This window comes from Solenopsis invicta, chromosome 6, assembly GCF_016802725.1.
Source record: "Solenopsis invicta isolate M01_SB chromosome 6, UNIL_Sinv_3.0, whole genome shotgun sequence".
NCBI classification, from domain to species: domain Eukaryota; kingdom Metazoa; phylum Arthropoda; class Insecta; order Hymenoptera; family Formicidae; genus Solenopsis; species Solenopsis invicta.
In genome coordinates, this window is record NC_052669.1 from 23,132,109 (window position 1) to 23,147,568 (window position 15,460).

At 32.5% G+C, this 15,460-nt stretch overlaps 1 protein-coding gene across 9 annotated transcripts; it reads right to left on the reverse strand.

The window, feature by feature from the left end:
* LOC105202520 (importin-9) lies at positions 1 to 7,076 on the reverse strand. Of its 9 annotated transcripts, none has more exons than XR_003268797.2 (14): positions 6,894 to 7,055; positions 6,524 to 6,587; positions 5,906 to 6,275; positions 5,520 to 5,753; positions 4,548 to 4,917; positions 4,236 to 4,480; positions 3,892 to 4,153; positions 3,299 to 3,612; positions 2,997 to 3,216; positions 2,649 to 2,920; positions 1,967 to 2,375; positions 1,185 to 1,358; positions 361 to 436; positions 1 to 269 (listed from the first exon to the last, which is right to left on the reverse strand). XR_003268797.2 is itself a non-coding variant. In XM_026135840.2 (14 exons), exons 3-14 carry the CDS (start codon positions 6,239 to 6,241, stop codon positions 64 to 66), a joined length of 3,093 nt encoding a protein of 1,030 aa, XP_025991625.1. In that variant the 5' UTR covers positions 6,242 to 6,275; positions 6,524 to 6,587; positions 6,956 to 7,076; the 3' UTR covers positions 1 to 63. The 9 variants fall into 9 exon arrangements, 8 of the variants coding, with proteins under 8 accessions (XP_025991625.1, XP_025991623.1, XP_025991620.1 ...); XM_026135840.2 differs by having other exon boundaries at positions 1,185 to 1,333; positions 6,956 to 7,076; XM_026135838.2 differs by having other exon boundaries at positions 1,185 to 1,333; positions 6,410 to 6,587; positions 6,956 to 7,076.
* Between the last annotated feature and the right edge of the window lie 8,384 nt (positions 7,077 to 15,460).

A 15,460-nucleotide genomic window follows, 5' to 3' on the forward strand; every position in this document is an offset into this window, starting at 1 on the left:
TAAGTATAAAAAAACTGTTTATTATGAAATTCAAAAATTGTTCTGATCATCTGAATTGTCCTATTACATAAGGGCATTGATATTTATGTTATTCAAGACTTTTAGTTCTGGCACATTCAGGTGTTGAATATATATGCGGAAGCAATGATGAGTGGAGAAATTTAACAGGAAATCACGTAGATACTGCCCAAGATTCAAATGATAGATTGAGTCCCGCAATAACTCTGGATCTTCCTCATCATCATTATCTTCATCCGCGCCTCCAAATTCTGTAAAGGAATCGCATTTAATAACAGTCTCTTATTAGCAATTGAGTGTTACGCGAGATAATATTTGTAGATCGTTTATATAAAAACTTACGTAAAATATTTGCACTTTCGTTTCCAGGATCTATTAATTCATCATCGTCTTCCTCTTCATCTTCCTCGTCGGAAATCTAAATGTTGATGACGGAGTTTTTTTTATTAAATAAAATTCAAATATTATTTTCGTAATTTTATTAAAGTTTTCGGTTCTTTCACATGATATAAGAATGTAATCAAATTTTGAGAATAAGTTTATGATTAATATATTAATCCTGAATTTTTTGAAATTTTTTAACCATTAATTTTTTAAAATAATTTTCTAAAGGAAGTAGAGTTTTAAATAGTAATTTAATCGCAAATAAAATGTAAGAAAAATTCCAGAAAATTAGATTCATAAGAAAAAATGGAGTTTAAAGAACAATTTTGGAATTGAAAAAAAATGTCACCATTTTTGTGTAAGAATATGTAATGTTCATACTCTTACATGAATTATACAATTCTTCTTAAATATGTCATATTAGTAAAACCGTGGCAATGATACTCGTTGCTTTGTTTAAATCATTATTCTAAAAAATTTTGTCAATTTTTTCCACATCAATATTTATCAATATATTATAAAGGAAATATTTTTAAATAACAAATTATCGTTTCACGGTTTAAATTTTGTTCATTATTTATTTTTTTAAAAAAGGAAGATATTGAAAGCTCTTTTGTTAAAAGATTTATACGAGTTAAAAATCGTGACTTCTCTTCACTTTTTTTAATCTGAAAAAGTTCCTTAATAAAAGTTATTAAATTTGATTATTTTAATTATGCTATGAAATAAAAAATTATAAAAGATTAAGTAAGAAATGTGAAGGACGCGGGTCCAATACTCACTTCCGTATCTTGACTGGCACTAACAACTTCGATATCATTTGACAATTCATTGATTATTACTTTAAAAATTTTTACAAGTACAGGCACCGTAGTCCATTCATAAGGCTGTGATCCGGCTTTGCTTCTGGTCCTCACACCGTCTTCGATTCCTGTATATTCCCGAATTATAACTCGCTATTTTGAGAAACACACAAATGTTTTTCGTAGAGCAAAGTAACTTTGCTATATAGCAGTAATTTTATGCAAAAGAATCATCACAGTCAGATTGCCAGTGTATATAATATCTCTTGAATAGAATTCATTAAGTACATATTAGAACGTATGATATACATTATCACCCAAAAGTTTCGACCCCCTTGTGTCAAAAATAATTTTTTCTTTATTTTTGTGATAATATCAAACTACAACATTTCAAATATAAAATAAAACATTTCAATATAAAATTTAAAAAAATGACAATTTTCAATTTTATTTACTTTAGAAACAAAATATCATAGAATGAAATTTCAAAAATAGATTCAAAGCTTCACTTTTCCTATTTAAAAGCATTATACATTTTTGAAAGCTTCTCTACGATAATTTTTCAAGATACTTTTTATGAGATGCAAGAAAATCTCAAAAGTGCTAAAATTTTTGAGCGGTAAAAGTGATACATATTAATAATAAAAAATTAATTCAATTGCATATAACTTTATATTCGCGATTGCAAGAAAATTTTTTATTAATTTTCATCGTATCGCAATTTTTTATTTTAATTAAAATAGTCTAAAAACATCACAAACCTGAGATGATCATATCTCCCTTGACTGTGATCTCGTCTAATCTACTATCCCCGTGAGTGACCCCATATTCCAGGAGCTTGCACAATGCGATCGTCCCGACTTTACGATCGTATCTACCAAGAAACAAGTGCTGCCTGCTGACCCACTCAGACAATACGAATGCAAGTGCGCTCTGCCCTGTCGGCCCGGGCACAGTCGACAGAAAGTTCAGCACGGCGTCGAACTGTGTGTTTATAAGATGCGCATAAATCATTAACAAGCTTTGCATCACAATCAACGCCTCTGCACTCTGCATTTTACTCAACACTGCCTTCAGCAACTGGTCAAGATTCTCACCCAGACTGTCCCCCACATTTCTGATTAACGTCGTGACTAAGCGTCCGACAAAAGTGGCAGTGAATTCGCTCAACTAAAATTATCCACACACGTTTACCATATAAGCAGCTCTCAACGAAAATGCCTAATTTTTCCAGTAATGTGATATATATGAGAATATATACTTAGACTAATCAAAACAAGATTTAACTTTGTAAACTTTTTTCTGGAAATTCTAAAAAAGTTCTGTTTATTCCCCAAAGATCATACTTTCCTTTATCCATTTTTTCACAAAAATATCACAGTTAAATCTTGTTTAGATGTATATGCCCCTTTTGATTGAGTCGATGAGTTTCGACAATGTTACCTGCGGATTCAAGAGCTGAGCAATTATTTGTAATATGTATTGCAATCCGATTTGCCCCTCGGTGTCTCGATTTGCGATAACCTGCTGCGCTGCCACGGATAAATACGTGCGTATGAGTTCACCACCGCTCTGCAGCGTCGCGTGATCTTCCGAGTTAAGAATACAGTGACAAGCAGTCGGAAAGGCAGTCTCCACTAAAGCATTGCTCAAAGGCGTCGGTGAATACTGAACCAAAACTTTCAACACATCCAACGCCACAGCTCGAGATCCCTCTGATAGAAAGAATTAAAGATTTATTGGCGATAACGACCAGATTAAGACGATTAAATTTAACGAGTAAAAAAGTACCATCTTTCGATTTATTCATAGGAGTTATCGCCATCATACTCATTAGAGTCGGTATTATACGAGTTTGAAGTGGTTCGATGCAGCTCGGATTTTGTGTCAAGTCTTTAAATATGTCCTGGCATATATCTAAGATCTCCGGATCGCTATGAAACTTTACAAACACTGCAATTGTCAAAGGACAAATCTTGTTTTCCACTGATGCTGTAAATTCTTTATGTTGCTATAAACACAAATAAGATCCAAATAACTTAAAATAACAGAAAAATAATGCAATGATGTAATAGAAAAATCGTTAGTGTTACCCAAACTAGTATTTGAAACGTCTCCATTACTAAAGTCAAAACATCTGTGCTAGGTTGACTAACTAGATTGAACAATCCTTGAAAAATATTGGGCATATGGCAACGTATTATGTTGACGATAGGCTCTTTTCCGGTTGACGCCTCGCTGAACCAATAGATCGCCTTAATGGCGCTAATGTGTATACAAGGCGGTTGATTTTCTTGCAAGCCGTTAACCGTCGCTTCCAGAAATCGGGAACTCACTTCTGGTGGCATTATCTTGGCGTATCGTCCACCGAGACATAAACAACGGCCAAGAAGCAACGGAGGTGAATCTGAGGCAATATATGTATATGTAATGATTTATTTAGGAAGTTCTCCAATCTTTTCACACAAGAACCTGATTAAACTTTAAGAACAAGTTTATGATTAATAATTCTTGAATTAAAAAAATTTTTTTATAGTTTTCTTCAAAAAATAACACAATTATTTTTAAAATAGCATCTCATTGGAAAGAGAGTTCAAGTAATTTCTGTTTATTTTTTTAAACTGAAGAACTTCCTTAAACTTTGACATATTCATAGAAACATTGTGATATATATGCGATTAATTACCTGAATCATTCAACATTCCCAAAACAACTGTATCTAGAAATCTAATAATATCAAATTGTAGTATCCCAGTTTGCTGTTTTTCAATGACAATATTCTTAGAAAGGCTTAATGCCAGAAGTGAGGACTCTCGTAATTTCCACCAACTTTGGTTGCCATTGCTACCATCACCGTTAGCTTGTAACGCCTTTGTTGCTTCAATATGTCGCGTAACTACATCGCAAAGAGCATGCACAGCTTTCTCCTCAAAGTGACTGATAAGAGTCTACAGATGGCAAAATATTAGTTTTTATATATCACGATGCCTTCCAACCATTCTTCTTATTGTTAGTGATATTTCTATTCACCGCTAAAAATTCTTGCGCCGAGATTCGAACGTTATATTCAAAGGTTTCGTCTTCCTCAACAAATTGATTCGGATTGGTTGTCCACTGCTGAATCTGGTCGACTGTTATTTGCATAAATACTATTAGATAATATATGACTTCTGGTAACATATTATCCAGCAGATTCGTAAATCTCTTACGATCTACGATAGTTTGAACAAACTCGAAGATAGCGATTATTAGACTGTTGGAATTAATTACTTCACCTGAAAAATATACACATGTATTTATGAGAAAAAGATATATTTTATTCTTATAACAAAAACAACGTACCATCAGAATCAACTTCTTTATCATCGATATCTGCATCGGCATTGACCGTCGTTTCTTGATAAGTCTTTGCACTTTGACATAAAGTCTCCCATACGGGTGGCAGCATTTGAGGTAAAAAATCTGATATATATTTGGGCAATTTCGTAACAAGACAGTTTATAGCTTTAATAATATCTGTTTTGAATCCACAGTCACTAGTTTGGCCATTAGGCACTCTGAGGCACTCGACAAACTTTTCACAAAACATAGGAATGATTGGCTGCAGATACTGCTGTGTAAATCCCTTTTCGTACGCTCCCGTTTGAGCAACCAAAGTTGTAATCGTTATGAAAATTTCGATCGCACGACCACGTGTTCTAATCGAATACTGCTAAAAAATATAAAACTAGAAATGCGACAAGAAAACGTATCAACAAAGAAATACATTGCTATTCTCAAAAGTTTCCACATTTTTGAGATTTTCTCGTATTTCACGAAAAAAAATCTTGAAAAAATAAAAAAAATTTATGCAAATTAAGTACGTAATAACATTTTCCTCTTTTTTCTTTTTTCCGTAATTCTTTAGTTTCAAAGTTACAAAAACATTTGATAAACAAAGTTTTACACAAAAAATTTGATATCGAGAAATCATTGTTCCATTTTTTTAAACATTTTAAAGCATATCTTCAAATAAGCATATCTGATTAATTTTTAACTGATATTTTATCAAACTATAGCGCTACAAAATAAAAATAAAAGAATATTAATTGAAAAAAAAAATCAATTTTTCAATTTTATGCAATTTAAGAACAAAATGTCATAGAAACAAAAGAGATTGTAAACTCTATTCCGTAAAATATATTCTTTAAAACTTGTCTACATTTTTTTTTTCATTGGGATATTCAATTCGTGAGATGTAAGAAAATCTCAAATGTGTTGCCAAAACTTTTGAGCAGCAATGAAGGAGATATTTTAAGATGCTGTTAAATTTACATTTTCACTTTGAAATATCCTGTACATTTCTTGAAGAATAACAGGTCCAACGTTAGGCAACTGGGCATCCGTTAAATCCCGGCTAAATTCCGTTAGTACTCTCATCGCTCCATGAACAGCGTATTCACTCTCTTCTCTTAAACAGCTAACAAGAACATCAAACAGTCCAGGCCAATTCTCAGGCCAATCCCAATGTGCTATCCCGGATATTGCATAGGCAACCGCAGTTCGTACCTGAGACAAACAACAGGATTGTTTTTTTCTTATACCCTAGGACTGTACTTGTTGTAAGCCAATTGTAAAATAAAATATTATGTCACGGTATGCAACAATATAGATTTAATCATGTAATATTAACAATTAAATTAATTTTTCGAACAAATTACCTTACTGATTGATTCCCGGAGTCCCAAGGGAAGTAGCTCCTTAATCCTCTCTTTAACAGCATTGTTAAGCTCAGGTGGACGAAACTTTTCAGCTAACGAACACCAGTGCGTTTCAACATACTGCTTCAGCAAGACAGAAGCTAATTGCCTGATTGGCAAATGACCATTGGGATCAATAACAAATTCTGTCAGATGTATACCAAATTCCTCTGTCACCTCCAAAGCTTGAATCTTCCGCTCAGCTGTCTTGAGAGTTTCGTAATCTGGTGACAAGATCCCAGTTAACGTCTCGTACAGAGCTTCCTTCAAGGAGCCTTGCACATCGCTAGCGGTCATTGTGTAAAATGAAGACTGGCTTTCCAACCAGCATCTGCAAAGAGTAAAAATCCCTTAAAAATATATGACCTACTTTTTTTATAAATCAACTAGTGTACAGTGTTTGAAACTTGGCAGAAGCGAGAAGCAAAGTTAACATGGTCTAATGCAAAGCAATAAAAAACAAACCTAGATATTTAATTGTCCGCAATGTATTTATCCGTCAAACGTCTCACTTAAAATTACAGAGCAATTCTCACTATATTGCCGTTTCCATATCAATGGTCGCTCCTACTTCCGTACCTGCTTCTCACATATTGACATATGACATCTCGGAATGTCCATGTATGGGATGTTACAGCATTATCTGCATAAACGAGCAAAAACAAAACAGAATGAATAAGTAAATTAAATGAAAAGTAAATTAGACGTTATTATTTTGTGATACGCAGTGATATGAATACTACATCGCCACATTCTAATTCGTGATGTTCGCTAATATTGCATACAGTTGCGAACGGCCCTATCTCAACAGTACTCAACAATCTCGATTCGCTCTCGATTTAATTATGCAAAATTTTGTATTATGCGCAGTCAGTCGTTATTTCGGATCGATATGAACGCAACGTCAATCTCCTCACAACGCGTATATACAAGTAATGTTGCGACGTACGAGCAAAAACCAGTGTACAGATATACTTATTATAACCCTCGCAATTGCTAACACTTGCTAACCGGTCGTGCATGGATGAACGTTCAAAATTTTCTGAAAGCCGGTTCGACAGATTGGTTATATCAGAGAGGAACCTGAGAGCGGCCACGGCAGCCTTTTTCCTATAACACTTCGAAACTCCCGTACACTAGTGACGCACATCTATTCTGGTCAGAAGAGGAACTACGTGTCACATCCATTTTGCAACCCGCCGTTAAAAACAGTGTGGATGTTAGCACGGACAACAACCCACATCCATCTCTCGAGAAATGGATGTAGGTTGTTGTCCGTGCTAACATCCATTTTGCTGCAAATAAAATCTGACGCGTATCGCGTATGTTGCATCCAGAACAGGGGTCGAGAATGTGCACAAATGATTAATTACGTCTACTTTCGCGTAATTTTTTATTTATTTTAGTCTGAATTATTTACATTAACATTGATATTAATACATATCAATACGTTTATGTCCATATTTTGCACAATCATATTTTTACTTAAAAAAGATGTTTAATAGTAACAGAGAGAATTTGGTTCTTTAATAAAGAAACATTCATTTTACGCAGTACTTAAAAAATAATTGTAATTAACATCGCATCATATGATGAAGAAGAAATAAATGTCTTTCCACGAATAAATATACCATCTTTTTATTTTTACATAATTCTTTATTATTTAAATGTCTTCAAATTATGCTTTTGAAAAAATTAGCTTTTTTAATTTTTTTAAATTTTGACGCAACTCTCTCTCTCTCTCACTCTTTCTCTCTTTCTCTTTTAACGTGATTGTCCTTTAATTGTTTAGGCCTTCAGTTAGAGACATGCCACGTCTGTTTGATTTGTATCGTACCAGACTATACGTCATCGTTTACACCATCGAATTAAATTAATTTAGTACGTATATTGTACTTAGTACGCGTATCAAACCGGTGTAAACTAAGCCATTGCCATCAATGCCATCATTGCCACGATTGCCGTCATTATCACAATTGCCATCATTGCTATCATTGTCACAAATGCCACCATTTCTGCTACTGCTACACAAAAATTTCGAACTTTGACTGATATAAGTCTTTCGTTTTTCACTTTAGCGATTCGATCCGTCATGATAAAAGTTATAACTCTTCTGGGGGCTATCAGAACACGGAAATATTGGAGAAATTCGCAAAAAAAATTTTACTTAAAAATTTCGAACTTTGACTGATATAAGTCTTTCGTTTTTCACTTTAGCGATTCGATCAATCGTGATAAAAGGTAGAACTCTTCTGGGTTCTAACAGAACACAGAAATATTGGAGAAAATGGCAAAAAAATTTTACTCAAAAATTTCGAACTTTGACTGATATATGTCTTTCGTTTTTCACTTTAGCGATTCGATCAGTCATGATAAAAGATAGAACTCTTCTGGGGGCTATCAGAACACAGAAATATTGGAGATATTCGCAAAAGAAATTTTACTCAAAAATTTCGAACTTTGACGGATATAAGTCTTTCGAGTTTCACTTTAGCGATTCGATCAATCGTGATAAAAGGTAGAACTCTTCTGGGTTCTATCAGAACACAGAAATATTGGAGAAAATGGCAAAAAAAATTTTACCCAAAAATTTCGAACTTTGAATGATGTAAGTCTTTCGTTTTTAACTTTAGCGATTCGATCCGTCATGATAAAAGTTAGAACTCTACTGGGGGCTATCAGAACACAGAAATATTGGAGAAATTGACAAAAAAAATATTACTCAAATATTTCGAACTTTGACTGATATATGTCCTTCGTCTTTCACTTTAGCGATTCGATGCGTCATGATAAAAGTCAGAACTCTTCTGGGGGCTATCAGAACACAGAAATATTGGAGAAATTCGCAAAAAAAATATTACTTAAACATTTCGTATTTTGACTGATATAAGTCTTTCGATTTCACTTTAGCGATTCGATCAATCGTGATAAAAGGTAGAACTCTTCTGGGTTCTATCAGAACACAGAAATATTGGAGAAAATAGCAAAAAAAATTTTACTCAAAAATTTCGAACTTTGACTGATGTAAGTCTTACGTTTTTAACTTTAGCGATTCGTTCCGTCATGATAAAAGTTAGAACTCCTCTGGGGGCTATCAGAACACAGAAATATTGCAGAAATTGGCAAAGAAATATTACTCAAATATTTCGAACTTTGACTGATATATGTCTTTCGTTTTTACTTTAGCGATTCGATGCGTCATGATAAAGGTTAGAACTCTTCTGGGGGCTATCAGAACACAGAAATATTGGAGAAATTCGCAAAAAAAATTTAAATTAAAAATTTCGAACTTTAACTGATATATGTCTTTCGTTTTTCACTTTAGCGATTCGATCCGTCATGATAAAAGATAGAACTCTTCTGGGGGCTATCAGAACACAAATATATTGTAGAAATTTGCAAAAAAATTTTACTCAAATATTTTAAACTTAGACTGATATAAGTCTTTCGTTTTTCACTTTAGCAATTCGATCGATCATGATAAAAGTTAGAACTCTTCTAAGGGCTATCAGAACACAGAAATATTGGAGAAATTCGCAAAAAAAATTTTACTCAAAAATTCGAATTTTGAGGTATATATGACTTTCGATTTTCACTTTAGCGATTCGATTCATCATGATAAAAGTTAGAGCTCTTCTAGGGGCTATCAGAACACAAATATATTGGAGAAATTCGCAAAAAAATTTTACTCAAAGTTTTAAACTTTGTCTGATATAAGTCTTTCGTTTTTCACTTCAGCAATTCGATCGATCCTGATAAAAGTTAGAACTCTTCTAGGGGCTATCAGAACACAAATATATTGGAGAAATTCGCAAAAAAAATTTTACTCAAAAATTTCGAACTTTGACGGATATAAGTTTTTCGAGTTTCACTTTAGCGATTCGATTCATCATGATAAAAGTTAGAACTCTTCTAGGGGCTATCAGAACACAGAAATATTGGAGAAATTCGCAAAAAAGTTTTACTCTAATATTTCGAACTTTGATGGATATAAATCTTTCGATTTTCACTTTAGCAATTCGATCGAGCATGATAAAAGTTAGAACTCTTCTGAGGGCTATCAGAACACAGAAATATTGGAGAAAGTCGCAAAAAAAATTTTACCCAAAAATTCGAATTTTGAGGGATATATGTCTTTCGATTTTCACTTTAGCGATTCGATTCATCATGATAAAAGTTAGAACTCTTCTAGGGGCTATCAGAACACAAATATATTGGAGAAAATCGCAAAAAAAATTTTACTCAAATATTTCGAACTTTGATAGATATAAGTCTTTCGATTTTCACTTTAGCGATTCGATTCATCATGATAAAAGTTAGAGCTCTTCTAGGGGCTATCAGAACACAAATATATTGGAAAAATTCGCAAAAAAAATTTTACTCAAAGATTTTAAACTTTGACTGATATAATTCTTTAGTTTTTCAATTTAGCAATTCGATCGATCATGGTAAAAGTTAGAACTCTTCTGAGGGCTATCAGAACATAGAAATATTGGAGAAATTCGCAAAAAAATTATACTCAAATATTTTACATTTTGACTGATATAAGCCTTTCGATTTTCACTTTAGCGATTAGATTCATCATGATAAAAGTTAAAACTCTTCTAGGGGCTATCAGAACACAGAAATATTGGAGAAATTCGTAAAAAAAATTTTACTCAAATATTTCGAACTTTGATGGATATAAGTCTTTCGATTTTCACTTTAGCGATTCGATTCATCATGATAAAAGTTAGAGCTCTTCTAGGGGATATCAGAACACAAATATATTGGAAAAATTCGCAAAAAAAATTTTACTCAAAGATTTTAAACTTTGACTGATATAAGCCTTTCGTTTTTCACTTTAGCGATTAGATTCATCATGATAAAAGTTAAAACTCTTCTAGAGGTTATCAGAACACAGAAATATTGGAGAAATTCGCAAAAAAAATTTTACTCAAATATTTCGAACTTTGATGGATATAAGTCTTTCGATTTTCACTTCAGCGATTCGATTCATCATGATAAAAGTTAGAGCTCTTCTAGGGGCTATCAGAACACAAATATATTAAAGAAATTCGCAAAAAAAATTTTACTCAAATATTTCGAACTTTGATGGATATAAGACTTTCGATTTTCACTTTAGCGATTCGATTCATCATGATAAAAGTTAGAACTCTTCTAGGGGCTATCAGAACACAAATATATTGGAGAAATTCGCAAAAAAAATTTTACTCAAATATTTCGAACTTTGATGGATATAAGTCTTTCGATTTTCACTTCAGCGATTCGATTCATCATGATAAAAGTTAGAGCTCTTCTAGGGGCTATCAGAACACAAATATTTTGGAAAAATTCGCAAAAAAAATTTTACTCAAATATTTCGAACTTTGATGGATATAAGTCTTTCGTTTTTCACTTTAGCAATTCGAAAGATCATGATAAAGGTTAGAATTCTTCTGAGGGCTATCAGAACATAGAAATATTGGAGAAATTCGCAAAAAAATTATACTCAAATATTTCGAACTTTGATGGATATAAGTCTTTCGATTTTCACTTTAGCGATTCGATTCATCATGATAAAAGTTAGAGCTCTTCTAGGGGCTATCAGAACACAAATATATTGAAGAAATTCGCAAAAAAAATTTTACTCAAATATTTCGAACTTTGATGGATATAAGTCTTTCGTTTTTTACTTTAGCAATTCGATCGATCAAGATAAAGGTTAGAATTCTTCTGAGGGCTATCAGAACACAGAAATATTGGAGAAATTCGCAAAAACAATTTTACTCAAAAATTTCGAACTTTGACGGATATAAGTCTTTCGAGTTTCACTTTAGCGATTCGATTCATCATGATAAAAGTCAGAACTCTTCTAGGGGCTATCAGAACACAGAAATATTGGAGAAATTCGCAAAAAAATTTTACTCAAAAATTCGAATTTTGAGGGATATATGTCTTTCGATTTTCACTTTAGCGATTCGATTCATCATGATAAAAGTTAGAAATCTTCTAGGGGCTATCAGAACACAGAAATATTGGAGAAATTCGCAAAAAAATTTTACTCAAAAATTTCGAAATTTGACTGATATAAGTCTTTCCTTTTTCAGTTCAGAAATTCGATACATCATGATAAAAGGTATATATCTTCTGTGGGCTATCAGAACACAGAGATATTGAAGAAATTCGGAAAAAAACCAATTTTACTCAAAAATTTCGAACTTTGACTGATATAATCCTTTCGTCTTTCACTTTAGCGATTCGATCCATTATGATAAAAGTTAGAACTCTTCTCGGGGCTATCAGAACACAGAGATATTGGAGAAATTCGCAAAAAAAATTTTACTCGAAATTTCGAAATTTGACTGATATAAGTCTTTCCTTTTTCAGTTCAGAAATTCGATACATCATGATAAAAGGTATATATCTTCTGTGGGCTATCAGAACACAGAGGTATTGAAGAAATTCAGAAAAAAAACAATTTTACTCAAAAATTTCGAACTTTGACTGATATAACACTTTCGTCTTTCACTTTAGCGATTCGATCCATTATGATAAAAGTTTGAACTCTTCTCGGGGCTATCAGAACACAGGGATATTGGAGAAATTCGCAAAAAAAATTTTACTCAAAAAATTCGAAATTTGACTGATATAAGTCTTACCTTTTTCAGTTCAGAAATTCGATACATCATGATAAAAGGTATATATCTTCTGTGGGCTATCAGAGCACAGAGATATTGAAGAAATTCAGAAAAAAACCAATTTTACTCAAAAATTTCGAACTTTGACTGATATAACTCTTTCGTCTTTCACTTTAGCGATTGGATCCACTATGTAAAAAATTAGAACTCTTCTCGGGCATATCAGAACACAGAGATATTGGAGAAATTCGCACAAAAATTTTACTCAAAAAATTCGAAATTTGACTGATATAAGTCTTTCCTTTTTCAGTTCAGAAATTCGATACATCATGATAAACGGTATATATCTTCTGTGGGCTATCAGAACACAGAGACATTGAAGAAATTCGGAAAAAAACCAATTTTACTCAAAAATTTCGAACTTTGACTGATATAATCCTTTCGTCTTTCACTTTAGCGATTCGATCCATTATGATAAAAGTTAGAACTCTTCTCGGGGCTATCAGAACACAGAGATATTGAAGAAATTCGGAAAAAAACCAATTTTACTCAAAAATTTCGAACTTTGACTGATATAATCCTTTCGTCTTTCACTTTAGCGATTCGATCCATTATGATAAAAGTTAGAACTCTTCTCGGGGCTATCAGAACACAGAGATATTGGAGAAATTCGCAAAAAAAATTTTACTCGAAATTTCGAAATTTGACTGATATAAGTCTTTCCTTTTTCAGTTCAGAAATTCGATACATCATGATAAAAGGTATATATCTTCTGTGGGCTATCAGAACACAGAGATATTGAAGAAATTCGGAAAAAAAACCAATTTTACTCAAAAATTTCGAACTTTGACTGATATAACACTTTCGTCTTTCACTTTAGCGATTCGATCCATTATGATAAAAGTTTGAACTCTTCTCGGGGCTATCAGAACACAGGGATATTGGAGAAATTCGCACAAAAATTTTACTCAAAAATTTCGAAATTTGACTGATATAAGTCTTTCCTTTTTCAGTTCAGAAATTCGACACATCATGATAAAAGGTATATATCTTCTGTGGGCTATCAGAACACAGAGGTATTGAAGAAATTCAGAAAAAAACCAATTTTACTCAAAAATTTCGAACTTTGACTGATATAACTCTTTCGTCTTTCACTTTAGCGATTGGATCCACTATGTAAAAAATTAGAACTCTTCTCGGGCATATCAGAACACAGAGATATTGGAGAAATTCGCACAAAAATTTTACTCAAAAATTTCGAAATTTGACTGATATAAGTCTTTCCATTTTCAGTTCAGAAATTCGACACATCATGATAAAAGGTATATATCTTCTGTGGGCTATCAGAACACAGAGGTATTGAAGAAATTCAGAAAAAAACCAATTTTACTCAAAAATTTCGAACTTTGACTGATATAACACTTTCGTCTTTCACTTTAGCGATTCGATCCATTATGATAAAAAGTTAGAACTCTTCTCGGGCATATCAGAACACAGAGATATTGGAGAAATTCGCAAAAAAATTTTACTCAAAAATTTCGAAATTTGACTGATATAAGTCTTTCCTTTTTCAGTTCAGAAATTCGACACATCATGATAAAAGGTATATATCTTCTGTGGGCTATCAGAACACAGAGATATTGAAGAAATTCAAAAAAAAACCAATTTTACTCAAAAATTTCGAACTTTGACTGATATAACTCTTTCGTCTTTCACTTTAGCGATTGGATCCACTATGATAAAAATTAGAACTCTTCTCGGGCATATCAGAACACAGAGATATTGGAGAAATTCGCACAAAAATTTTACTCAAAAATTTCGAAATTTGACTGATATAAGTCTTTCCTTTTTCAGTTCAGAAATTCGACACATCATGATAAAAGGTATATATCTTCTGTGGGCTATCAGAACACAGAGGTATTGAAGAAATTCAGAAAAAAACCAATTTTACTCAAAAATTTCGAACTTTGACTGATATAACTCTTTCGTCTTTCACTTTAGCGATTGGATCCACTATGTAAAAAATTAGAACTCTTCTCGGGCATATCAGAACACAGAGATATTGGAGAAATTCGCACAAAAATTTTACTCAAAAATTTCGAAATTTGACTGATATAAGTCTTTCCTTTTTCAGTTCAGAAATTCGACACATCATGATAAAAGGTATATATCTTCTGTGGGCTATCAGAACACAGAGGTATTGAAGAAATTCAGAAAAAAACCAATTTTACTCAAAAATTTCGAACTTTGACTGATATAACTCTTTCGTCTTTCACTTTAGCGATTGGATCCACTATGTAAAAAATTAGAACTCTTCTCGGGCATATCAGAACACAGAGATATTGGAGAAATTCGCACAAAAATTTTACTCAAAAATTTCGAAATTTGACTGATATAAGTCTTTCCTTTTTCAGTTCAGAAATTCGATACACCATGATAAAAGGTATATATCTTCTGTGGGCTATCAGAACACAGAGGTATTGAAGAAATTCAGAAAAAAACCAATTTTACTCAAAAATTTCGAACTTTGACTGATATAACTCTTTCGTCTTTCACTTTAGCGATTGGATCCACTATGATAAAAATTAGAACTCTTCTCGGGCATATCAGAACACAGAGATATTGGAGAAATTCGCAAAAAAATTTTACTCAAAAATTTCGAAATTTGACTGATATAAGTCTTTCCTTTTTCAGTTCAGAAATTCGATACATCATGATAAAAGGTATATATCTTCTGTGGGCTATCAGAACACAGAGATGTTGAAGAAATTCAGAAAAAAACCAATTTTACTCAAAAATTTCGAACTTTGACTGATATAACTCTTTCGTCTTTCACTTTAGCGATTGGATCCACTATGAAAAAAATTAGAACTCTTCTCGGGCATATCAGAACACA